Source organism: Ruditapes philippinarum, unplaced genomic scaffold (assembly GCF_026571515.1).
Source record: "Ruditapes philippinarum isolate M1 unplaced genomic scaffold, ASM2657151v2 ctg3668_1_1_1_1, whole genome shotgun sequence".
In the NCBI taxonomy this organism is placed as follows: Eukaryota; Metazoa; Mollusca; class Bivalvia; order Venerida; family Veneridae; genus Ruditapes; species Ruditapes philippinarum.
Genome location: NW_026858450.1, coordinates 16391 through 43106, shown reverse-complemented (window position 1 = coordinate 43106; position 26716 = coordinate 16391). Strand labels below are relative to the sequence as shown.

The 26716-nt window shown below is 33.0% G+C and overlaps 2 protein-coding genes across 3 annotated transcripts; both read right to left on the bottom strand.

Moving 5' to 3' along the window:
• Positions 1-310: 310 nt before the first annotated feature.
• On the bottom strand, positions 311-10673 carry LOC132753206 (uncharacterized). 2 transcript variants are annotated; one of them, XM_060743647.1, is made up of 2 exons: positions 10604-10673; positions 311-4340 (listed from the first exon to the last, which is right to left on the bottom strand). In XM_060743647.1, exon 2 carries the CDS (start codon positions 4307-4309, stop codon positions 3137-3139), a length of 1173 nt encoding a protein of 390 aa, XP_060599630.1. In that variant the 5' UTR covers positions 4310-4340; positions 10604-10673; the 3' UTR covers positions 311-3136. The 2 variants fall into 2 exon arrangements, with proteins under 2 accessions (XP_060599630.1, XP_060599631.1); XM_060743648.1 differs by lacking the exon at positions 10604-10673 and adding an exon at positions 9936-10583.
• A 6883-nt stretch (positions 10674-17556) lies between these two features.
• Positions 17557-24687, bottom strand: LOC132753205 (phospholipid scramblase 2-like). The gene is made up of 10 exons (XM_060743646.1): positions 24477-24687; positions 23605-23718; positions 23105-23245; positions 22496-22573; positions 21865-21941; positions 20918-21048; positions 20401-20515; positions 19395-19497; positions 19156-19214; positions 17557-18363 (listed from the first exon to the last, which is right to left on the bottom strand). Exons 1-10 carry the CDS (start codon positions 24562-24564, stop codon positions 18301-18303), a joined length of 969 nt encoding a protein of 322 aa, XP_060599629.1. The 5' UTR covers positions 24565-24687; the 3' UTR covers positions 17557-18300.
• Positions 24688-26716: the final 2029 nt, after the last annotated feature.

The following is a 26716-nucleotide window of genomic DNA, read 5'->3' as shown; positions in this document are numbered from 1 at the left end:
TTCAATTAAAATGAAAATTGACACAGGGAGACAGTCGTGTTATTTTTTATTTTGCGCCTTTTTTCATAGGCTAGTTCTGCTAAAATATACATTGTACAAATTTCTTGCCGTAATTTTTACTACTGAAAATTAAGTACAGCGTTTTGAGTGAAGTTATTTAAAGTAACCCGAAAGTCATAGAGCAGAGTAGACTGTTTGAAGAATAATTCATGTCCAGCACATCAGCAATATTCACATTTTCAAAATAGTACCAAATTAAAAACAAAACACCCTTTGTGTGTTACACTCATCTTTGCATTGCAAATAACATAAAACAAGGTTTTCTATAGTATTTATTCATAAATATATTTCAATTATTTTATTGATATCTACAATAGAAAAAATACAACCCCATATCGCTTTTCTTAACATAAACAAGAAATCAATCAGCTATAAATTTAATTATTTATTTTATTTATACGAGTTATTAAAATATTAGGCACGTGCATATCATCATATCGTCAGCAAAATATCAAAACATGTCCGATTAATATTTTGTGGACAGTCAGGCACTAACGGCTTTGTGGAGTCATTCGTCATCCAATATGTAATTTCGGAGGGAAGGAATGGCGACGTTCAATAGACGCAACCCCCACACGACTCAGCAACAAGAACCAGCTTCCAGGAGCCCAGGAGGACCCCAAAAACATACTTTTGATATATCAAAAAAATAAACAAACAAGTATAAAACAGCTTGTACAAAAGGTACATCAGTATTATCAATATTATATTTAACCCAGAAACACTGCGTTTGACATTTTTTTATGTTCTGTTGTAATTTTTCCGAATGATAAACCTGTTCTATATTATTCTTGAAATACCAAAAAAATATAAGCATAATTATATAATAAAATTTCAATAAAAGAAAATATAATTAACTTAAGATTTACAATCAATAGTGCTGCATGATTTTGTCATCTGTTCTAAATTTATACAATACTCATGGTGCATTTTTGGGTTGATGACAAAACTTCATAAATATGAAATGATATAAAAAGATACAAGTAATAAGTTCAATATTTAATGATTTTCAAAAGAAAACATGTTAAAAGTAAAGGCTTTACTTATATATCATTATAATTATAAACAAAAGTAAGGTACATGTGCCAGAAAAGTATGTAATACTGTGTATCTAACAAGTTTGTTGATTGCTATAACTAATTTTATGATAAAATCATTCATTTATTATTTTGATAAAATATGTATAAAATAGACAAATATAACTAAATATAATAACATATAAATAATGATAAAATGATACTTGGTTAAATTAATTACTAGAAACAAACACATTTAACATGAAATATTTGTACAAACTACAAAAACTAGGCCTATTACAAAAAGTCCATACAGGCATTCTTCAGTAAAATGTAATAACTTCCTAACAATGTTTCCAATAAGGTTTCTTCAACAGGAAAGGCATTTCAGAAATAACATTCTGACAATATGTCCAATAAGGTTCCTTCAAGAGAGAAGGCATTTCAGAAATAACATTCTAACAACATGTCCAATAAGGTTCCTTCCAGAGAGCAGGCATTTCAGAAATAACATTCTAACAATATATCCAATAAGGTTCCTCCAAGAGAGAAGGCATTTCCGAAATAACATTCTTACAATATGTCCAATAAGGTTCCTTCAAGAGAGAAGGCATTTCAGAAATAACATTCTAACAATATGTCCAATAAGGTTCCTTCAAGAGAGAAGGCATTTCAGAAATAACATTCTAACAATGAGTCCAATAAGGTTCCTTCAAGAGAGAAGGCATTTCAGAAATAACATTCTAACAATATGTCCTATAAGGTTCCTTCAAGAGAGAATGCATTTCAGAAATAACATTCTAACAATGAGTCCAATAAGGTTCCTTCAAGAGAGAAGGCATTTCAGAAATAACATTTTTACAATTTGTCGAATAAGGTTCCTTCAAAAAAATGAGACATTCAATAATTAATTTCCTGATAATGCTTTCAATTAGGTTCCTTCAAGAGATGTGATATTCCAGAAATAACTTTCTGACATTTTTAAAGAGGTTTCTACATATATGTGACATTACAGTAATACAACTCTGATTAGGTTATGACGATGCTTCCAATGAGGTTTTGATAATGTTTCTAATGGTGTTTCCAAGAGATGTGTCATTCCAGATATAAAGCTCTATTTACTTTTTTTCCTCTTGTGACCTTCTTGTTTATGTACTTTACTAGCATTCATTTCTTTTGGTCTTTTTAATACCTTAAACTTGTCAGTTAATGAACTTTGCCGTATTGCTTTGATCCTGGTATCCTTCTTTACTTCTCCTTCATCTTTTTGTTCGTGAGTAAGAGATCCATATTTAGGTTCATTTGCGCCTTCATCTATTTCCGTTACCAATAACGGAGTGGCTCCATTGATGTTTGTATTTATATTGCAGAATGCGCCTTTCTGTCGTTTCAAATGTTTTTCGTTCACTATTTCCTTGTCTAAGCCTCTTTTATTTCCATTTCCTTTGTTCTCCTTTGTCTTTTTAACTTCCTTTTCAATTGTATCTTCTTGTTCCTCTGTCCGTGTGCTTGATGGCATGTCAGTTTTATTTTGTTTTTTCTTTGTTGATTTCTTTTTACTTTCTTTCACCTCCTTTATCAAATTTTGAACGCCAACATCAGGACCATCAGCCGATTCACTTCTGTATTCCTCGTCAGCAAACGAAATATACCAAATTAGTGCTTGCTTAGTTGTTATGTCTCGATCAGGGAACTTACCCGTTATTCTTTGAGGTATTTTCAAATTGTTCACTGCTGTTGTTATCTTTTTTCTCGACCTTTGCAGTATATCCAATGGACGTTTTCTGAATACGTAGTTTGTATCTAATAAAACATAATCGTTGATGTCGCTAATTGGTACACGCTCCTTTCCTCTAAATTGACTATAAATCATCTCTGCAACTTTTTCGTTGTCATCCATATTTAACAAAATTTAGGGATTGTCCTTACATATCACATCATAATCAGACATAACCATTTTGCCTTCTTTCTGGCTACATCTGTTCATGGATTCCTTCATTGCCTCTATACCTTTTCTATGATTTGTTACATGAACCATGTGAAAAAGTGTTGTGTTTCTTTTATCCTTGAGTTCGAATGTTAATTGAAAACTTACATTGGGTTTTCCTTTTCAGAAAAGCTTCATAATTGCTAGTGCATTTTTGTATCTTATTACTAAATTCGAATTCTCTCTCCGGCTGGCAGAAGTGAATTACAAACTTCACAAATTCGACAAGTTCATCTTTGCTATCTTCTAAATCAGACGGATCAATGCCGTAATATTTTGCAACATCAAGGGATATTCCGTACAACTGAGTAACATGTTCAGGACACTTTGATACAAAACGGTTCACGAAACTACTCATAAAGTTGATCAATATTTCATTTCCAGAACCTGGAACAAACTGTTGCACATGAGCCATTGGTGTATCTTTGAAACCATAAGGATCGAGAAATGTTAGACTTCTTACAGATGAATCTCGAAGCATCGGTGGTGCTGTTGTCTTTGCAAACTCTTGGTGGAAAACTTTGACTGTCAAATTGAAAGAGCCTTTACATATTTCGAACAATGCATTTCCCTCCATTTGGCGAAAACCATATGTGTATTCTGGATAATGTCTTTCTAGAAATTTCATTATCAAAAGTTCTACATTTGCAGCAAGTTTTCTGTACGTTTCTATATTACTCTCAATAAAGTGTAAGGTAATGTTGGCATTTTCTCCAAATACTTCACTTCTTTTATTCCGTTTCTCAAGTTCAATAGAAAGTTCGTCTTCTGGTTCCAATTCTGAAGTTGACCAACCCCATATGCTATCCTGTTTTTTCTCTGTGTTTGTTGGTTGTCCTTGTTTTTCTTCATCGCCTGGTTTGTCTGTAAATTTGTTGCCAGCTTTTACAGATGCTTTGCTTCTGTCTGTTTCCTGATTTCTATTTTCCAACAAATCAGTCTCATGTGTATTTGGCATTTTTGGTTTGTCTTTTTTATCTTCCTTTTGTTTTAACATATCATGTTTGTAATAAAAACCTAAGGATACCATTAAAGCAATAAGGGGTGATCCATATTTTTCTATTTCACTCGGCCATTCATTGCCATACCGACCTTCGCCGGCGAACCCATCTATATACACAGTTTTTAAATTAAATTTTTCGTTTTGTGTCTTTTCAATATAAGCTTGGAGGTATTTCTTTAACATCAACCTTTTAGCCAAACCATGAGGAGTATCTTTGTCGAAAAAGGACTCATTTTTACTCATTGCTACAATCTTTTACAGTTCTTTGTAAGACCTGAAATAAGAAACATATTCTGTTTAGTAATAATAATTGCAAACGTCTGCTAAATATATAATAATAATTGTTAGCAAATAATCAACTGCAAAAAGGACCTAGGCATGAATCAAGTCATGCATTGATCTATTTATATATACATCCTCTTAACACTGCATAAGATAATCCATTCATTAACCCTAGTGTTTTAGCGCAATAAGACAGTAAGTCATTTTGGCGCCAGCAATTCAACATTAAATTTTGATCAAAAAGTCGCTGAGAATTAATCAATTGTTAAATTTTTATCAAATTGGCGTCTTTCTTAACGGTTACTTTAAGTTTAGCTAAACGCCTAAACGCTTTAAATCAAACAAAATATCTCACAGGCGTAATAATAATGAGTTCACAAGCATAACATGCGAACTATTTCGGCGAGATAATCTGTATATTTAAGAGGGAACTGTTTTACGAAAGTTTTAGACAATGATTTTCACCAGCAGATTGGTCTACAGATATGTACCTCAAGACTTCCACAGAGGAAGCATCTATACAAACTAAGTTTGTTTGTCCCATGATAATGGCCATTCTACGAACTGGTATTACAACTGTTGAAATTCATTAGAATATCTGTAGCTAGCCATAGCTTTTAGAAATATTCTCTAAAACATTGTTTTAAGGACGGCTGTATGCTCCATATGGTGTGTATAATTACTCTGCTTTGCACCTTGCTACTTACTTTCCTGTATTGATCAGGGGAAGTAACCGCTGCTACAATTCACTGCTTGCAGCCGTTACCTCCTCTGATCAGTACAGAATACATTGAAATATAACTCTGCTGTTGTAAATCCATAAGATAATGTTCATTGTAAGAGGGGTAATTGGGTCTTAACTTTAAAACATTATTTAATAACAGTAGAAGGTAGTCCGTTGACAGCAGGCGACTACCTTTGATAGCGGAAAAACATAAATATACATTATTCTGCAATGTAATATCAGAGTTCACAACAAGTCCATTATTATTTTGATAACTGTCTATAGTTGATCTGTTTTCAACGGAGGTCTTTTTTACGCGCGGGGGGGGGGGTCATTAAATAACGGGAAAGGGTCAATTTTAAACGTTGAAAATTAATCAAAATCGATAAAAAAAATAACCCATGGGATTAATTTTAAACGGGGTCAACATTTAATGTTACACCGACTTGACTAGTGTCAACTAACATATTTCTTTTATATGTTTACATATTAGATTTAATCATGTTTTATGTATATTATACAAATTGAGTGTTATTGTAAATAAATTGAAATTGTGTTTAAACAACTTGTCTATGATAAGCGTTTTACGTATATGTTAGTGATCATCCGTGCTGTTCTACAGAAATTAGAAACTTCGACGGGAGCGATAGCGACAGGAGAATGTTTCTAATTTCTGTAGAACAGCTAAGGATGAACATTAACATATTTAGTGTCAAGCTTTATTTGGCCCTTGATTACGTCACTACGCGGTACTATGAAGCACTATGAAAAATAGAAGGCGACTATGAACGAATTTCAATATAGTATCGACTTTCTTTCTTCTATGAAAATTAACACACATAATTTTTAAGAAATACAGCGTTATCATTGGATGACAAATAATTTAAAAGCTGGACACTAAATAAGTAATACAAGTAGTAAGCGTACGAGGAAAAGGTATGCACAGTATTTACAAACCCGAGCGATCAAGGTTTTCAAAGTCTACCAAAGTCTTTGCGGTTACTATCTATCTTACCAATCTGATCTTTTGTTGTTTTTTTAATTTCAACTCTGTTTTTTTCACAAACCTTAATTTATGTACTTATCATATTTAAAGCCACTTAACGATACGAACCGCTAAGCTTTTGTAATATATTAGCCCGTGCAATCAGGTGTTATTTGAAAATTATCGTGTTAAGGTCACGTATAAATAAAATAAATTTAAAAAATAAGATGATCATCAGTTTCCCTTCTGTTTACGTAGCAACAATAATGAATTTAAAAGTAACAGAAAGAGCATCGAAACACAGGCTATCTGATTTGTACGAGGTATAAATCAGATTGCCGAGTGTTTTGATGTTCTTTTTCTTTTGTATGCAGGCTAATTTACGCCATGTCGTAGTTTCGCTTCTTCGCATAAAATGTGTTGTCGCTTTTTCGGATTTTCAAGGCAAAAAAGAGTAAATACGACAGAAGGAGGGCGAAAATACGACATATAAAATTGTCGATTATTCGCATTCCATCTGTCGTATTTTTCGCTTTGTCGCATTGTTACAGTTTCGCATTTTCGCGTTCCGGTTGTACATGCTCATGGAGACATCAATTTGAAAATACCTAAATATTACAGCTAATAACATATTTTGTACCATTAGTTTATTGTTTCCCTTCTTGTTTCAAAACGTCAAGTGCCTTAAACGAAGAGAAGCCCAGTATATTACAATAGGTTCTAAATGCAATATACTTATTGAATTTTTTTATGAATTTGACTAAGATATTAGTGCAATATATGGAAGAGGGCAGACTGGATGACCGCCAAAAATGCTTTGTTTTTAAGACCTAGGGGAACGCCTGACAACATGACAGACATAATGTCATAACGAATTAAAATCATTTTAAATATTATTATATAAATTTTAAAATGCAATAAAAGCAACTAAAGAATGCTGAATGATCGGAACTATAGACCAAATGTTTTCATATATGTTTTTTTTTTTTTTTTTTTTTTGTTTATTTGGGGTTTTTTTTTTTGGGGGGGGGGGGGGGGTTGGGGGGATTGGGGGTTATAAAATTAAATCATCAAACTTTTTTTTCAAACTTAATCCAATATGCACTCTACGTAATCAAAAGAAGTATGTCTGACGAAACTCTAGTACCAGAATTAACACAGATATTATAAAATGTTTTCCTGTGAAAATACACCTCATTCTCAGAGTAAATATCTATTTCAAAATGTGTGCGGGCAGTGCCTGTATCGTTAAGTTTCATGTCACACCCGTCAGCGGTTTTTTGGGGGTTTTTTTAATCTGATAATCTGAAAATGGTAGGAACACATTAATGTTTTTATCATAAGAATTGTTACATAAATTAATTCGAAACAGTCTGAAAGCATTACCGTTATATAACTTAATTATTTTACATGCGTACGGGGCGGGATAATATTTTTAAATTATAAATCTATACGTGAATAGAACTTATCTGGTATATGACTATTAAATGATATATCATTGTGATCAGATATTTACAAAACTTAAAAATAATAATAATGACAATATATTGATATCTCCATGCGCACAAACAACCGGAGCGCGAAAATGTAACAATGCGAAAAAGCGAAAATGCAACAATGCGAAAATGTAACAATGCGAAAAAGCGAAATGGAACAATGCGAAAATGTAAGAATGCGAAAAATCGAAAATGTGAAGAAACGACACTTTGTCGTCTCTATGTTTTCGCATATTTTGAATGCGAAAAAGCGAAAATACGACAAATGGAATGCAAATATACGACAGATTTTATGTCTCGTATTTTCGCCTTTCCGCTTCTTTTTTGCCTTAAAGATCGGAAAAACCGAAAATACGAAGAGACAACAAAGTCCAACTTTTGTCCTCCCTTTGTGTTTTCGCATTTTCGCATTTTGAGGCGAAGAAGCGAAAATGCACGACGTAAATCAGCCACCACTCTTTTGTATCATAGGCAAAAATAAATACACGTTCCCTGTTGTGAAAATATGAAACCCGAAAAAAAAAAGAAATTAATGAACTAGCATCTGAATATGATATTTCTATCGCTACCCACAATAAGTAAACCACAGAAAAAATTAGCCGATGGTCATGCTCTGGGGTGCGAGAAACTAATACCTGCACTCCATGGCAGTTAACGCACTGCGCATGCATATTTATACGATTTAACTCGTTTCCCCAAACTATAATACAAACAAGAGTAATTTCTAAATGCCTTGAAATAGATTTGTTTTTGTTTAATTTACCATACAATATTTATAAAACTAATCGAAAAAAGTACAATATCTTTGGTTTAACCTGTTGGAAAAAAAACATTGAAATATGAAATAATAATATTATTAATATAAATAAGTTCAGGAAGCACTGACTTAAAGTTTTCGTGATTTAAATTTACAACATATCTTATTTTACTTTACAAATCGTATGTATATCTTTGTATGTTCAACGTTTTTAACTGAAAGAAAACAAAATATTTTCTTCTTTGCACTGAATTTTACTAGCTAGCGGAGTTAGTTTACGTTAAATATTGTCTTATATATAGAGATTTTACTTTAATCTGACACGTCAGTGATAAAACACGCCATACGTGCGTGCCATTTATTCTTGAACTTGATAACTTTTGGCGGTTTAAGCTTGTATGCCACCTTCTTTTTTTTTTTTTCTTTTTTTTTTTATTCGTTTTTTTTCTTGTTGTTTTCTCTGTTTGGTTTTTTAAGGGGGTTGGGGGGGGGGGTGTTTGGTTTTTTTTGTGTGTTTTTTTCTTTTTGTTGGTGGTGTTGGTGTTGTTGATTTTGTTTTCTCTCTCTTTTTGTGTTGCTGATTTTGTAGGAGGTGGTATTTTTTCAGAACAAAACTATTTTTATCCTACTCATCAATAGTTTAAAAATGAAAAAATACTCTCTTAAAATGAAGTACTGTGTATCTTATTTGGAAAACACAACCTATGTAATATGTAACCGGTCGTAAAATAATTCAGAACTAAAACCGTGCGAAGCTTTAAGTGGAATACCCAGATAAAAATAAAAATGATTATGGGAAATCAAAAAGATTTTTATATGGATTTCCAAATTTCGAGCAATATTGGAAATTCCGAGCTAAATATAGAAAATATAGATTCCCAATACCTTTATCAAATATTGAAATTTAAGATAATCAACTTTTCCATTAATAAGTCCATTGACATTTTCGTCTATTATTTTTACAAATGTTTCTTCCATAAGTATGTTTATGCATTAGTTCTTTCGGATAGGGGAGAAAAAATATTAAGCACTTCATATTTAATACATCGCGGTTACATATCATTAGTATTTGTAATTATATTTTGTCCACTAGATATGCGGTATTTTAAATGAATCATAACACATTTACTTTGGTCAATCGGCTAAATTTAATCAGCTTAGTAAATCGACAGTTTTATAAAAATAATCTCAAATACTAAATTGACTGCGCCGTTTTTGACCAATTGCGTTGTTGTAAACACTGACCTATTATACTAAAGCTTGTTTAAAGTGTTTACTTATATGATTATCATTCCAGTTACTCAGATGTTTATCAAAATATAGCGAATTATATCGACTGTGTTCGTATGTAGTGGATTTTATAGTTCATATTTCTTTATAAAGAATGATGGATATAAAAATGTCTCGGATATTTAAACTTTCTTTTTTCTTTTTTACCATATTCGTCTTGATAATCTGCTTACAAATATCTCTATGTATTCAAAATATACGTTTAAAAATCAATTTTATTTAATATTTATACAGTATCATTTTTTTATCATTTACCTCATCAATTTTCATACTATCTATCTTAAAACCGACAAAAAGGCTAATAATTCAGTAATTATTGATAATATTTGACATACCTTATACTGGTGTATTACATTTGAAGAACACAACCTATGTTATCTGTAACTTGTAGTAAAATGATTCAGAACTAAAATCGTGCGAAGCTTTATGTAGGAAAGACTTTGGAAATCCCGATTTAAAAATAAAAATGACGTTGGGATTTTCATGCAAATTTAAAAGGTTTTTAAAAAGATGACTACAACAATACCGGTGACTCCGACATTTATAAAGCTGTAGCGAATTTCATAGCCTGTGTCCATATTTAATGGATTTTAAAGTTCAGATTTCTTTTTAGAGATGAATATGAAAAACTCTTACATTTTTGACATGCAGTTATTTTTGTTTCTTTTGCAGAATTTGTAATTATTATCTGTTTAAAAACTACCCCAAAAAGAAAATATGAATTACAAATCATTTTATTTCATATTAATAAATTAAGAAAAAAAATCTAATTGGTGTCATTGATATAAAAGGTTTGTCCCAAAAGTTAGCAAGTACTTTTATAAAATAAAGATAATAAATGCGAAATAAACGCTACTTCAATGTTAACTTAGAGTTTTTGTTTGTTTGTTTGTTTTTTGTCTGTGTTATTTTATGTTGTTTTTTGAACAAAACAGATTTTTTTCTTAATCATCAACTTTCATACTCTTCTTTATAAAACTAATAAAAAAAATATCTGACATACCTTAATCTGAAGTATTTGAAGGACACAACCTGTAACTGGTGGTAAAGTGAAGTGAATCAGAACTTAACCGTGCGAGCCTTTAAATAGGAAAGACTTTAGGAAATCCCGAGATGAAAATAGAAATGACGTTGGGAAATTAAAAAAGATTTTTTCGTGGTTTCCAAATTCCGAGCTAAATTTAGTAACAAAATACGGAAATTCCGAACTAAATATAGATTCCCGATATCTAGAGTCTAACCTTTTTTTATCAATACTTAAACCGCCAACTTTTCTTTTGTGGTAATAACATGTATGTTCATACGTAATATAAAATTGACCCTTAAAAGTATTGTTATCTATCTAGTTAAACAGTGTATTTGGCCTCCCTAGTTATTACACGACTTACCTTTATCTATATTCAAACGATTAAAAGATGAAAGCGAGCTAAATTTAGAAACAATTTTCGGAAATTCCGAACTAAATATAGAAAATATAGATTCCCGATATGTTTAAGCTTTTTATCAATATTAAACTAGGAAAGTCTTTGAGGAATCCCAAAATGGAGATAGAAATGACGTTGGGAAATACAAAAAGATTATAATATGAATTTTAAATTCCCGAGCTAAACAATTTTCGGCCATTAAGTGGAAGGCTGACATTAGCTCCTTATCTAAGAGTCTGCTTGACAGTCGTATAAAGTAAACGTTAGTCCCTTAAGTTTGACCTTCAATTTGGGGCTTAACTGGTCAGATTCCTTTAATACCCTGTTATCTGTAGCCGTAATGCGCAATCTAATTTCAAACTTTTGATATATATTATCCCCGATTTAACGTCATTTTTGTCTTTACTGTTTATATATCCTTGTAAAGTTAACTTTTTGAGCCGCTAGAATTTGTTACAAACTTGGTATCTTTTCAATAGAACCTGTAATAAAACTTGGTATTTGTTCCATTGTTTCTGCTCTTTTTATTTGATAGTCAGTGTATAACTCGAAAAACTTACATCAATATTTTCATACTTACTTCAGAAATGACTAGTTTTTTACATGCTCAAACTGGGCGAACATATTCTACAGTATGGAATATATTATCGTAAAGACCAGCGATTAATCATAACACAAACAGAATATACTTCGACGCTACGTCGAAATAATTCGGTCATGTGTAACAGGTTTTAATATTTTTCGACCGTCTGTCGCACTCTACCCTCTGTCCATTCTATACTATGTCCCTTCTTTTAATTGCCGTGTGATATCAAGCTCCTTTCGAAGAAGAGACCCAATCATACCAGTTATTAAATCGGATATGTATAAAGATATAGCAAATCATATCGACAGGGTCCATCATATTAAGATGATTTCCAGATTTGTTGATACAGATGGATATGAAAAAATAATCTCACATGTTTTACATGCAGTTATCTTTGCAGTTTTCTTTTTCGCATAATGCTTGTAGTATTCGGCTTGATATTACCCTTAAATGTAAAAAAATATGCATTTACAAAGTATTTTATATTCGTACATTAAAAACACTCTTAAACACTCTTTCGAAAAAATATCTGAATTTCAGTGTCCATTGATATACGAGGTGTGTCCCAAAAAGTTTGCAGATAAAAACAAATTGTTATAGCGATTTTAAATCTATACATTAATGAATTCAATAGATTTCCACTTAAAATGCAACCTTTGATAAATATTATGATACCAATGGGTTTACAAAATAAAAACAGACATTTGAAACGATGCAGTTCAGTGGTTGCTGCGTAAAACACAAAGTCATTTTGAGGCCGTCCCGAGATGCAGGCTTGATCATTCCTGGTCAATAGCCGGGATACCAAGCGTACCTGATCTGTCTGCATTCCAAGAAAATGTCTATGAATATTGTATACGCAAAACGTTTGTTGATCCCTACTCTGTCTGATATGTAACACACTTTCGTACATCTGTCTCTTTCTAGAACATCCTTAAGTGAAGTCACAATGCCGCTATGAATAAGTGTTGTTTTCCCGCGTAAAAGTCCGTTCCACCTTTGAGAAACGCCAGCGTACATATATAGTCATATAGTACTTTATGTTGCCTTTTTTATCAGTTTGGTTGTCTCATTTCATAAAATTTAAAGAGACACGGTGAACGTTAAATTACGCCACGTTTGTTTACCTAATCTTTGCAATTGGTATAGTAAATTATGTACGTTGATGTATGATGTCAAAATTGTTAACGAAAGACGTCAAATACACCCGTCAATGTTTCGCGCAAAATCATGTTAGATTATTATCGATCGTACATTAAAAATAGAATACGTATTGTAGTCAAAGATCATCAAAACAGGCTGGTAAAATTTCGTGGTTTTTTTTTTTTTTCTTTTTTTTTAATAGAACTTAAAAAATATAGTAATGACGTATTTATCGTAAAGAAATTGTCGTTAGGTTAAAATTAGATAGTTATTAATATAAATGTTTTCTCAACAAAAAACAAGGGTGCCATAGTCACAAAATACGCCCGTTTACGAAAAAGCTTTAGATGGAGATGGGGGCATTATGGATAAGTGTTATCTAGCAAGCAAGTTTTTATTCTTGGCACTGTGTTGTTAAATGAACCTTAAAACAAATCAGTAGGGAAGATATGCAGAGAATGTGTGACCTTGACCTTGGTCGCAGGGACCTGAATTTTATGCACTGCACTCAATGATGAACATTTGTGCCAAATTATATTGAAATCCCTCTATGCATGTAGAAGTTTTGCTCCAGACAAGTGTTTTTCTATGAGCTCTAACTGTGACCTTCACCTTTGACCTAGAGACTTGGTTTATGTGCAGGGCACTACGTCTCATGGTGGTGAACAATTCTATAAAAGTAACATTAAGATTCCTCCATGCATGTAGAAAATATGCTCCGGACAACATCTGGATATTTAATCATCTCCAGTGACCTTGACCTTGCAAATATTAACCTAAATTAAATGTGTAACACCTGTAGTCATGATAGTTACCATTTGTGCTACAATCCATCAATAAATGATGACTAAATGGTCCTTATAACCATCTTCAAATTTTTATCTGAACTTTGACCTCTATGTGTAACCTTGACTTTGGTCGCAGGGATCTGAATTTTGCATGCGACACTCAGCCTCACAATGGTGAACATTTGTGCCAAGTTATATTGAAAACCCCCTATGAATGTAGAAGTTTTGCTCCGGACAAGCGTTTTTCAATGAGCTCTAAGTGTGACCTTGACCTTTGACCTGGAGACCTGGATCATGCATGGAGCAATACATATCATGGTGGTGAACATTTCCATAAAGTATTATTAAAATTCTTCCATACATGTAGGAGATATGCTCCAGACAAAATCTGGATATTTCACCATCTTTAGTGACCTTGACTTTGCATATATTGACCTAAAGTACATGTGTCACAGCCGTAGTCATTATAATGACCATTTGTGTTACAATCCCTCAATAAATGATGATTAAATCGTCCCTATACACATCTTCATATTTTTATCTTTTTTTAAACGGGCGTATAAAAAGTACATGTAATTGTAATTTAATAACTAAAAAATTCTGATTTAAGATTTTATTCTAGGGAAATACATTTCATTACAATTCTTAATCTTTGAATGAGCTGAACTGATATTTACTTGAAAATTAAAATATAATTAAATTTCTATGAGAAAGTATTTACATTTGATAAGGTAATTACTGTATGATCTTTATGAACAAATACCAAGTCTACAGAACACCATAGTTATCACAGTTAAGAATCTTGACCAATGAATGAAACATGTGTAAATAAATGTTACATTCTTTAGAACATACTCAAGTCCAAGAAAGAGGATTATTTCATGCCCTTTGATTAAATTCTATTTTTAGAATTGAAAGTGAAAGTAGATCAAGGGGAGTAATTGTGTAAGTCATTTATGAACAAAGTAATAACTTTGTTGTCGCCCTTTGATTAAATTCTATTTACAAAATCTGGATATTTCATCATCTTTAGTGACCTTGACCTTGTATATATTGACCTAAATTATATGTTTCACAGCCATAGTCTTGATAATGACCATTTGTGTTACAATCTCCAATAAATGATGACTAAATGGTCCATATACACATCTTCATATTTTTATCTGAACTTTGACCTCTATGTGTGACCTTGACCTTGGCCGCAAGGACCTGAATCTTGCACGCGACACTCCGCCTCACAATGGTGAACATTTGTGCCAAGTAATATTGAAATCCCTTCATACATGTGGAAGTTTTGCTCCGGACAAGCATTTTTCAATGAGCTCTAAGTGTGACCTTGACCTTTGACCTAGAGACCTGGTTCATGTGCGCGACACTGCTCCTCGTAGTGGTGAACATTTATATGAAGTTTCATTAAAATCCCTCCATACATGTAGGAGATATGCTCCGGACAAAATTGGACGCCGCCCGCCCGCCCGCCAGGAGCGTTCCCATAATACGTCCAGTTTTTCAAACAGGCGTATAAAAAGAAGAATACATTTAGTGCGATATATTTTTTCATGAGGACAATCCTCGTTTAACTTAGCACATGTATGGGAGGAGAAGTAACATTTTCTTCATAAGTTATTTCACGAAACGTTTACGCACTATATTATCAGCCTTTCTTTATTTTTATTATAGCATAAAATCGGCTATTTTCCCCTCTTTTGCCCATGTTATAACGGGGCCAAAACCATGCGTTAACATAGTCACGCGCTCAAGATTGTTATAGCCCGGTTTTACCTATCCGCAATACATAGAGGGCCCATTAAACAAACAAAAAATAACGATTTGGCCTGTTTGCCAGAGTCAAGCGCTCTTGTTATATTGAAATTATTAATTCGAGGGCCTCAGTCGCATAACGGCGAGCAGCATTCAAGTAATTATGCCGGCAATACGGCGTATAGACATCGCCGCTTATCTTGGTTGTCGCCCTTTCTTAGAAACGGACAGTTGTCAGTGTAAACAAACATAATCTGTCATTCAGTTTAAAATTCCCAGATTAACTTACAAAAATGGAAAGCACAAAATGAATATAAGAAAACGTTGTTTTATTGACGTTTATATTTATATATAAATGTTCTGTGTGTTTCTTTGAGAGAATAATGTTTTATGCCTGTTTTTTTTAAACTTGCGTGCTTAAAAAAAAACCGATTCTGAAATTGAATCTGATGTCACTGATCTTTTTCCTACCGCCAATCTGTAATCGTTCTAGGAATTTCTGAGGCGCCTGTTTTGTCTTGAGTAGAGTAATGTTATGTTTTTCTTAAGTTATAATATCTCCAAAGTTAAACTTTGTTAAATCAATTAAAAATTGAAATTTCGTTCGGTTCTCAAGTTGTTGGCCCCGGAAAAAATAAAACACATACGTAAAACATGTAGAGTTGGATAAATACCGTTCCAGCACACGGATTTAATGTTTGTGATTTATATATAATATACATCATGAATCTGTTTTAAAATTTTATGCTATAATAGCGTCAACGCAAGTTTATTTCGTGTTATAAAGTCTGCAGAGTCCCTCGGAACTGTTGGAGCCCTCGCCCTACCGGGCTCGGGCACCAACCGTACCTCGGGACTCTGCAGACGTTATAACACGGTAAAACGTGCGTTAACCCTATAGGGGGCAGGGGACATATTCGAATATTCAAATTTTTTAATAAACTCAGACATGGTGTTTTGAAGGTACTGATAACTGATAACTGATATTTCTCTGTCATTGTAATTCTTTCTTGTTTGTGTGTAGGAAATGAGATATATTTTTGGGTTTTTACCCGAAACTAAGCATTTTGGTAGCTTTGTATGTATTTCTGACTCTCCGAATGGAGGTGAAAAAGTTAAAAATTAAGCTTTGACAGTTGGCGCCAAACAAGTAAGAAATTTCAGATAAATTTTGTAAAAAAAATCTAAACGTATGACAGACACTTTATTTGTCATTTCTGAAAATGCCATAGCTTGCACTGCGTGTTACTGATATTTTTAAAGGAATCAGGCGGATTCTGGAGTATGCGGCAAATTCATGAAGATTGCCCATATTGGTATATTTTAGGTGTGATTTTGGCTGGGTGGGGATAAATATAAATTGCTGTCAGTCATTTTTTGAAGGAGCAATGCATGCAAACTATTATTTTGATTTGATTTAAACATATTTTATTGCCAAAAATAAGACATATACATACATGTAGACAGTTACAATACAATGACATGACATATTTGGCAAAAGGGTTGACCCACAAGTTCTCTCAACATTAGCAACGGGTCTTCCGTATTATTTTCTTCAATGTATGTCATATATCATTGAATAATGCTGTGCAACTGGTTATCTGCCTGTGAAACAGATTTTGAAATATTTGGAATTGTGTTTCTGGTCACACTGAAATACAAAATTTTTCATTTTTAGGTCCCCTGCCCCCTATAATGTAAATTTGGTTTTTGTACAAGTCAAATATGTTGGTATTTGATTAAAGAAAAAGAAACTCTTTAGCCCCGAGGGTAATTTCAAATACTGTTATTTCAATCAAGCTCAAATATATATGTTTAAACCAAACCATACTGATATATTCGTCAAGTAGAACTTCCAGATTCAGAATTGTAACTTTTCGGCCCTTCCCGTCAGTCTCCGGATAAGGACCTTGAACACAATTGTATAAATTCACAAAACAAATACGGTATTTCGGTCGGTTGGTCTGTCAGCCAGCCCGCATAGAGCGCGAGACTTGTAATGTCGACATTGTGGGTTCGATTCCTGGGCTAGCCACGAGTCTTTCGGATGATACTTTGAATCGAGATTCCTTATTTCCATCCCTATCCTGTTAACTAAGTAGAGTCCCAATAACCTGACAGGGAATTTCCTTTCTTCTCAGCCGAACTTCTTTCCCGATATTCAAATTATTGATTACTAGTATGTAACAGACAATATGTTTAATTTTCAGGTGAAGTCATTCAAAATTAATATCAAAAATAATAAACTTATTCATAAATTAAAATATTTAATTTATTATTTCTCATGTATAATTATGTAAATTTAATGTCTATAACAAAAACAATCAAGTTATTCGTGATAAATACATTACAACTAAGTATATATTATACTGTCAATATACCAGCTCAATATTCAAGCAGTCAATCTCCATTTTTTCTTAGCGGTCAAGCAATTAAATTCGGGGAAGTTGACCACACGCCTATTATATTACATTATAGTCATGCTCTGCCAGGCACTGTCCCTCTCGGTCTGGTAGCCACTGTCCCATTGACGTGGTAGCCACTGATCCTATCGCTCTGGTAGCCACATTACCTATCGGTCTGGTAGCCACTGTCCTTATCGACCAGGTAGCCACTGTCCCAAATGGTCTGGTAGTCATATTTCCTTTCTGCCTCGTAGCCACTTTCCCTATCGGCCCAGTAGCCACTGTCCCTATGATTAAATATATTGTCAAACCCTCGCAGAAAGTCTGATTTATGCTCGTAGAAGACCTCTTTGCTATTTGTCAAAGGGTATCCCTTGACTTTGTTCAGGCCTTTATAACGAAGTAGGAAGTAGATAGAACAGATAGAAAATGAACATCATAAAAATATCGGAAACGAAGCATATGTTTTATGCATCGATACAGATGCATCAGGTAAAATATGCATTTTCGTTTTGAATCCTTTGTTTCCGGTTTCGGTGCAGATTACATTTTTGTTTCCGGTTCCTGTCTACATTTCGTAAGGCAAATTTCTGTTACATGGATCCCCTATTGTTACTGCTACTGCTGTTTTGACTTTTCTCATAATACATGAAGTCCTAATAAAAAAACAAATATATCAAAATATTACATGCTTGTCACTTGAAACTTAACAATATTGATGAAGCATTTCAGTTATTCTTCTTAAACTTTATAAAGGAATAATAAAACTAACAACATTGAAATACATATTACTAAGGCCCAAAACAATGAGCTACAGAACTATTCAAAGTACCATTTTCTCGGAATAAATCCATTGATAAGAACAACCGAGATACAGCTTTAACCAATACCCGGCTAGGCTCGAAAGTGATTTGCCTTAGCCATCAGTTGAATGCACCACGCGCGTGCAGTGTAACCAGGCTCTTTAAAGCGGCCTTGAAATTTCCTCAATGTTAAGTATGTTATTTTTTGATAAATAGTTTCATACCATTGTGATATCAAAATAATTAAAATAAAGAATGAACTTTGCAGACGATAAAATACATAAACAATAAGGAAACCCCTCATACCTCTAATCTCTCAGTATATAAATTAGACGTACTAAAAACGGGGTCTTCTATTTTCAGAAATGAACGTCATTGACGCCCTATAAATAGCTCTCAGTCGCTGTTTTTACAGTTTTCAAAAGTTAAATTAATGAAATTCTTAGTTTCAAACAGCACAGAATTGTTTTTCAAACAGAATGTAAAATCTGAAGTCCGCCTTAATGTTCGTTGACTACTAGTTACTTAAAATGTCCATCAAAATATCCTCAAAAATGATAATGGACAGTTCTAAACAGGGTTTTAATTAAGAAAGCAATTTAAATAAATGCCTGAAATACTTACAATTAGGCCGAAAATACTTACAATTAGAAATACGGCTCCCAGCATGACTGCCTTCAACTTAACGTCAAGATTTACTGGAACTGTCAAAGATAAGAAAACTAATCTGTGTAATTTTGTAAACAATCTTTGAGAGGCAGCTTAAAACATCTTATGTATGATATGAAATATTCAAATACATGTAGTTCCAAGTTATTTCTTAATAAATAAGTTAACATATTTGTACAGTTTTTATTCAATTCATTTCAACTGAATTCACTTACATGATATTCCAAAATTATCAGCGTCTGTAAACATTTCCTTCAATAATCCGCTCCACTGTTTACTAACTTTGCCAACTTGTGTATGGCCATCATTTGCATTAACCTAAAATAAAATTTAAGCATTGTGACAATCAACAATATCTCACCTTTCATTACCAACATACATAACAATACATAATTATTCAGTAATCTAAGGAACAAATGTAAAGTAAAGAATCTTAGCTTATCAGCGGTCACTATAAACATGCAAACACATATGTTTTGTTGGGGGGGGGGGGGTTGGCAAGAGGGGGTGGCTTGGTTCGTCGCTCCTGTCATGAACCACCGCCAATAAGTTCTCAAGCTAGACAGCTCCCTCACAAATACAAATCCAGAGTCACTAGCGGGCTTTGAACCCTACAGTAAGTGCCATGGGTTGAAGTCAACGACGTTTCAACTTCTTGACCAAGGAAGCCCCCATGAATACTAGTATGATAAATGAGCCGCGTCATGACAAAACCAACATAATGGGTTAGCGACCAGCATGGATCCAGACCAGCCTGCGCATCCGCACAGTCTGATCAAGATCCATGCTGTTCGCTATCAGTTTATCTACTTGTAATATGGTTGGTAAGCGAACAGAATGGATCCTGATCAGACTGCGCGGATGCTCAGTCTGGTCTGGATCCATGCTGGTCGCAAACGCACTATGTTGGTCTCGTCGTGACGCGGCTCAAATGAAGTAATATGTAAGAGAATGCAAGGACACATACATGTAAACAATATATTGTAAAATTTATTTCAAAATATTATAATAACTTATCCTGGACGTTTGTATGAAATATTTAAATTAAAAAGCGGGGGACACTATTTGTCAAATAAGGTATATTGTAAGAATGACTTTGGTTATAAACAATTTTGACCTGATAATTCAAGGATATTAGAATCTGATTGGTTATTTTTGAATTTTCTCATATTTAAACAGACCAAGTGAACAACTTTTTTCAACTTTAAAAAGAATACCTACCACAAAATCTTGATCCCATGTACATCCATGATAACAACATGGTGGCCCAGTCATGGAAAATACTTCCTGATGTTCTGCATCAGTGATAATATAATATGGTCGAAAGCAGCTTTGTCTGATAAACAAAAAAACATGTGTTAATGTGCTGCTGCATTGATGAAAACATATTTAACTTCTAGATACAGGCTAAGTGTTTATGTCCGAAAATAAAAGTGTCTAAACTCTACATGAATAAAAGATTACTTGAAACTGCTATAAATTATACGCACTAATAGTTGAATACAAAAAAAGTGTTTTAGATAAACCTATGTAATTAGAAGATTTTAGAAGCTCCACTGAGGACAAAAAAAAAAATATCCTCAGAACTAAATTAAGTATCGATTTTTTTGTACGATTAACATAACCTACTTAAGCATTTCAAACCAAAATATATGTCACACGTACGGTTTTGAAAAATGACTACATTAATTAAGCTGTGTTTTCGGATATAACGTTTTTCGGGATAAGACTCGCTCACCTTTGTTTAACGTATCCTACAATATTTCCAACTGGGGCTTCTACTTGTACAACATGGGCCCAGGAATCATCGCACGCGAAACATGGGCAACCAGCACCACATTTAAACTCACGTGTTACTCTTATAACTTCCTGTATGAATAAAACACATGTATTATATATGTTAATAGGATTTAGTATAATAATAACGTAAAATGTAACACAAAATCTTACAGTGTCAGACAAGTAAATATCATATACATGTATCAACTTTTATAATTTACGGATAATCTGCGAAAGTCAAAGACTAATAAAAGTACAAAACAACTGTAAGATATTTCACACCTTATTGGTATCTCTAATAAACAGAGTCAATCAAAAACAGTCTGCAATTTTCAACTTTTTATCTTTTTTCACTGCTGTTGGGGGATCTCCCCTGGTCCACATTTGTTCAACAAATGATTAAATAAATGTTTCAAAAGTCAGCATTTCTAGCAACAGTTCGGACAAGTGTAAGATATAGACATTACCTGTATTACAGGTTTTTCAAACTTGCTTCGATTTTAAGATTCAAAATCTGACAAACATGTACAGTACTGTAAATGTGCATGACCCAATCTCAACAATTCCATATAGCAATCAAATACTGGCACATGAATTTCTTGATCATTTAAAAATCATCATAAGAGGTGTTTACTTTTTGCTTTTCTCTTTCCCTCAAAAAATATAGTTTAGATAAACAGCTCATTTTTTTAACCCTTTGTTTATTGGTTAGAATCTTGGCTACACTTGAGGAGAAAGTTATTTTTTCATTTCTTGGGGAGAGAAAATAACTTAGTTTAAGTCTGAAAAGTCTCATAAATGTATGATACAGGAGCAGATATAAAACAAGATGTTAAAGGCATGCAGAATTGAATTGAAGTTAGTAAAAAAAAATATGTCAGTATTTCTGAAAACGTCGGTACATACCTGGCCAGTGTTGTCTGTAATATGAATTATAAATCCCCGTGATGCTCCACAACATTGTCTTGCACAGGTATCTGATTCTGTAATTATAAGACATACATAGTAACATAAAGCGCTCGAGATTGTCGATGTGATAATCATTCATCTTTAATTAATACAAAATAAATTAATTATCTAATTCATTATATGTTGTCAAATTAAATATGTGTTTCATTATATGTTGTCAAATTAAATATGTGTTTCATTATTTGTCGTCAAATTAAATATGTGTTTCATTATTTGTTGTCAAATGAAATATGTGTTTCATTGTTGTCAAATGAAATATGTGTTTCATTGTTGTCAAATGAAATATGTGTTTAATTATTTGTTGTCAAATGAAATATTTGTTTAATTATTTGTTGTCAAATGAAATATGTGTTTCATTATTTGTTGTCAAATGAAATATGTGTTCCATTGTTGTCAAATGAAATATGTGTTTTATTATTTGTTGTCAGATTTATCTGACACAGAATGTGTCCCAATGGCCTATGGGAAATTAACATAACAAAAATAGTGAGGTGTAATAATGTATGATGAAATATTTTTACAAGTTCATCATTTACTCTCTGGAATACGTGTACAAGTTTATCCTTACCTTCTGAAGCGTAGTACACTTGCTGCCCAAGGCTGTTCTGTACTTTATATCGGTTTGCTGTTTCCCAACCAGTGATAACTGAAAAACATGCAAATACTTTAAGTATAAATTAGATTAATACGAGGGTTGTCCAACAAAGTCTTGGACAATGGCTGCGAAACAAAAATATTACGCCCAAGCCTAAAATTCGTATAAATTCGACATAGGTATTTCAATATATGCATTATGCGTTCTTTTTGGTTAACACAGCTAATGGCTCCACTGGGTACCCATACTGCAGCTCTCAATCAAGTTAGAGCGCAACTCTTTGAATAAATGTTTTCTGTTAAAGATGCTTCACAATAGATGATCATCGGGTCATTACTTGCAAAAAGGCCATACTGAGAACATGTGAGAGTTTGCTATTCACTAAAGCCTATACATTCAATATTGCAAGTATTATACTCGTATGTTGAAGAAAGATTTTTGATGAGGTAATTTTTATATGTTGGAAAACTGTTATTATAAAAAAAAAATCTTCCTTTCTTCACTAAAATTATCAAAATAACTTTAAAAATGTTTGATATACGGTAGTAAGTTTGAAAAGTTATAGTAATTGTTTTAACATACTTTCGAAAATCTCCACTTGTTGTTTTACTAGAAGTTGGTCAATATAGCAGAGATATTCTAATCCAGGTGGACAAACTGGTATTCCTTGTGGTCGGGCCATCCACTGGTCTCCCGCAGCATCATAGCCCGGCATAGGCATACCTGTAAAGATCATAATTATTACATATTGGATGTGATAGAAACGAATGTTTGGGCCGCTTTTCGTACTAATAGTACTAGTCCATAAATATATTCACGTACACAGTTAACCGCACAATTTGCTTAAAGGTTCGACATAACCAATAATCTACAATATCTCAATCTGTATAAACTTCGACTTTACCTCCAATTATCTACGGATATCACAAGCTATTTATCGACGAATTCGAATTCGACTTAAATGTTTAATTTCATGTGTATGCAACAATAGAATAAAACAATATATCTATTAAGTAGAGAACTTTTTATTGTTTATTGCAGATGAAATATAACAAAAATAAGATGATCAAATTGTTACAAACCTTGAGGGCCGTCGTACGGAGGGGGAGGGCCATATCCTGGGGGCGGGGGTTCTCCATTTTCAGCCCCACGTCCCTGTGCATTTTGATCATATGGAGGGGGGTATTGAGGGGCGCCTGAAATAAAGTAAGTATAGAAAGGCTCTGATTTTAAAATGTTCGACAATGTGTTATGTACGTATATAATGTATTGTTTCAGTACAAATTTCACAACAAAGTTAGAAAGAATACAGTATGGTTTTAGTAAAGGTGTCAATGACAATTGAAATATTATTGTTTCGTACTGTACAATTATTAACTAGTGAACCATTGAATATGATGTGATATTCACCAGCAGAATGACATATTGATCGAGATAATTAAAAAAATTAACGTGAAATTCTAAAATGACCGTTTGGATGGGATTTCTTTCTTCACAGTATCAAGACAGTGTATTTGTCCTAATTTTTGTTGGATTTTCCCCTACGTTTTATGCCATTAATAAAAATAGCTCAAGGTCGACCTGGTTTCTTAGTTATTTTACGAGATGCTTTTATCATGTTTGCGTTATCATATTTTATATTCAAACGGTCATAGATAAACTGGATAATTTTGCGATGTTTTATAAATAATACAGACCTACTTTCGATTTAACTTTAAGTAGATTTTTACACTAATTCACTGTGTTTTTTATTTAGTCACTTCTAATCAGTGTAAACTATTCTCCAAAACTCTTACGTGCAGATACGTTATATTTTTTCAGTTACTTAATTATTTTAATGTTAGCGGTATAACAGTACTGTACATGTACTCCAAAGAATGAATTCTCTACATTAATTTAGTGAAACAAATCACAACAAGAAAGACTGTTTACAAATGGAAAAATTTAGACTTACCTCGTCGGAATACCCCTTCCCTGTTAAATATCTGGTTGAACATTTGATTTCCTAAATAAGCTACCAATCTAATAATCTGTAATCGCATTGAGATAAACAAATATTACCCGATGATAGTGTGTGGTTATTGATTGATAAACACTGCTCGTGCAATTTATATTCAAGTTCCTTAAAACATATACGTGGCCTTAATGGAAATAATAATAGAAAGCTATTTATAGATTTGACTAACAGGTACAATGTCTCGTGAAATGGGTGAAATGGTCGAATGCACCCACGTATAAACTAAATACCTGACGTGCTACATTTAATTTAACTATACAAATCTTGAATGCTTTAAACTTTATATAAACATTTAACGGCTTGTTTAAATAAATTTGGCCTTCTGTAATAAAATAACCAAAGCATTTCAAGTATAGGGGGACATGATAAATACTATTACTATGCAGTGGACCCCAGACTAAGAGAATGGGCGCTTAACAGCATATATAGAAAGAATATATTCCACCGTTTTTTGTTGTTTTTTCATTCAAAACATTGCCTTTATAGTAAAGAACTGGGACCCCTTTTAAAATGCCGATTTTACCAGTGACCTTGTCGTACGCTTTATGGTTTATCATGATGAAAGTAAAGAAAACATTACGAGAATGACTCAGATTCATATAACTGTGATTGTCACTGTACGGTAAACAGTACAAGGTAAACAAATAACAAACGGATTTTATACAAACCAGCTTGTATGTCGGCCCGTTAATCAATTATTCGATACGGTTTTCGGCACTAAATTTATTTGGGTCTTCAAAATTTGCAACAGTTACTAATTTCATATAATACTTTTTACATCCGGTAGAACTTTAAATCTTAAAGTAAAACTCTTTATGGCAGGGAAAGGTGAACTGGTAGACATATTTTATCCATCGCCACTGCTATGGACTTACCACTTCTGCGAAGGCTATGGACAGTATGGTGAAGTTATTCCCTGCGGTCTGGAGACCGCAGGGTATTGGTACGCGTTTAACTTTTGAGGCATGGAGGAGCACGTGATCTGTTTTCGGTACATGGAGGAGCATGTGATCTGTAAACCGTACATTGGTTAATTGACCTTTTCGAAAACCTGGCTAAATACCGTTTGCCGGTACGTTAAGGATAAACCACTAGGGAATAAGAAAGAATTACACCTAATTAAGAACAAAAAACTATTACGTGATATTTTTAATTTTCTATAATTATAATACCGTTTAAGGTGGAAAAACTTGAATGATGTGTTTGAAAATTATCAATGTTTCTTTAATATGTATCTCAATAAATTGTTTATACTGAAAATCTACAAAATTAAGATATTCGTAGTGGCATCTGCCATAATAAATAGACATGTTTTCTGCGAAAACTTGTGTGTTTGCTTTTTTTTTTTTTGCTCGGAATTATTCATAAAATGGTAGGCCTATTTAATCATTTTCTTAAAAAGAAATAATTGTTTTATGTTCGACCTTCTTCGGTCATTAACGGTCACCAGTTTCCAAAGACATTCTTCTATATTGATCGATTATTGTCAACTATATTCCTGATACAAACGTTTATTTATCCACCCACCCAAACAATGTTGAAGATAGTTAAATGAAACATCTTTATATCATCAAAAATATTCCCCGCAGGAAACCATTTTACTTGTTACTATCTGGCACATCACAAAGATAGACCAGGTACAGAATGGGAATTCGTTTTAGAAGAATAAGAGAAGAACTGGAGCCCATGCACATACCACAAACATTAATTTGGGGGTCAAACATTGTCCGAAGACTTGACCCCCCTCTAAACTGTCAATAAAAAATACTTTTAACATTTAAACACAAATTTGGCATCTTTGGCATCTGTCTTAATCATTAAACTAGTTTCTACAAGTATTAAAAATCCCATTTACCGTCACTTGTCAAAAAAGTAAAGATTGTTGACTGCAAAATGTAAAACACAATTATTCCAAACACATACAAGAAAAGCATTGATGCAAAGCATCAAAGGGCGACGCCAAAAGAATTTGATCAAGATTTGCACCTAAATACTTAACAAAAGATGTGTACTTTATAGCAGTACCATTACATGTGACCTGGAGGTCTGATACTCGTGCCTGTGCATTATAATAAAAGCTTATTGCTTAGGGTTGAAGACATGTCATTGACATATATTAGACATAAAAGAGGACCTTAAATGAACATCAGGGGGACACCATAGGTACTCAGAGCAGT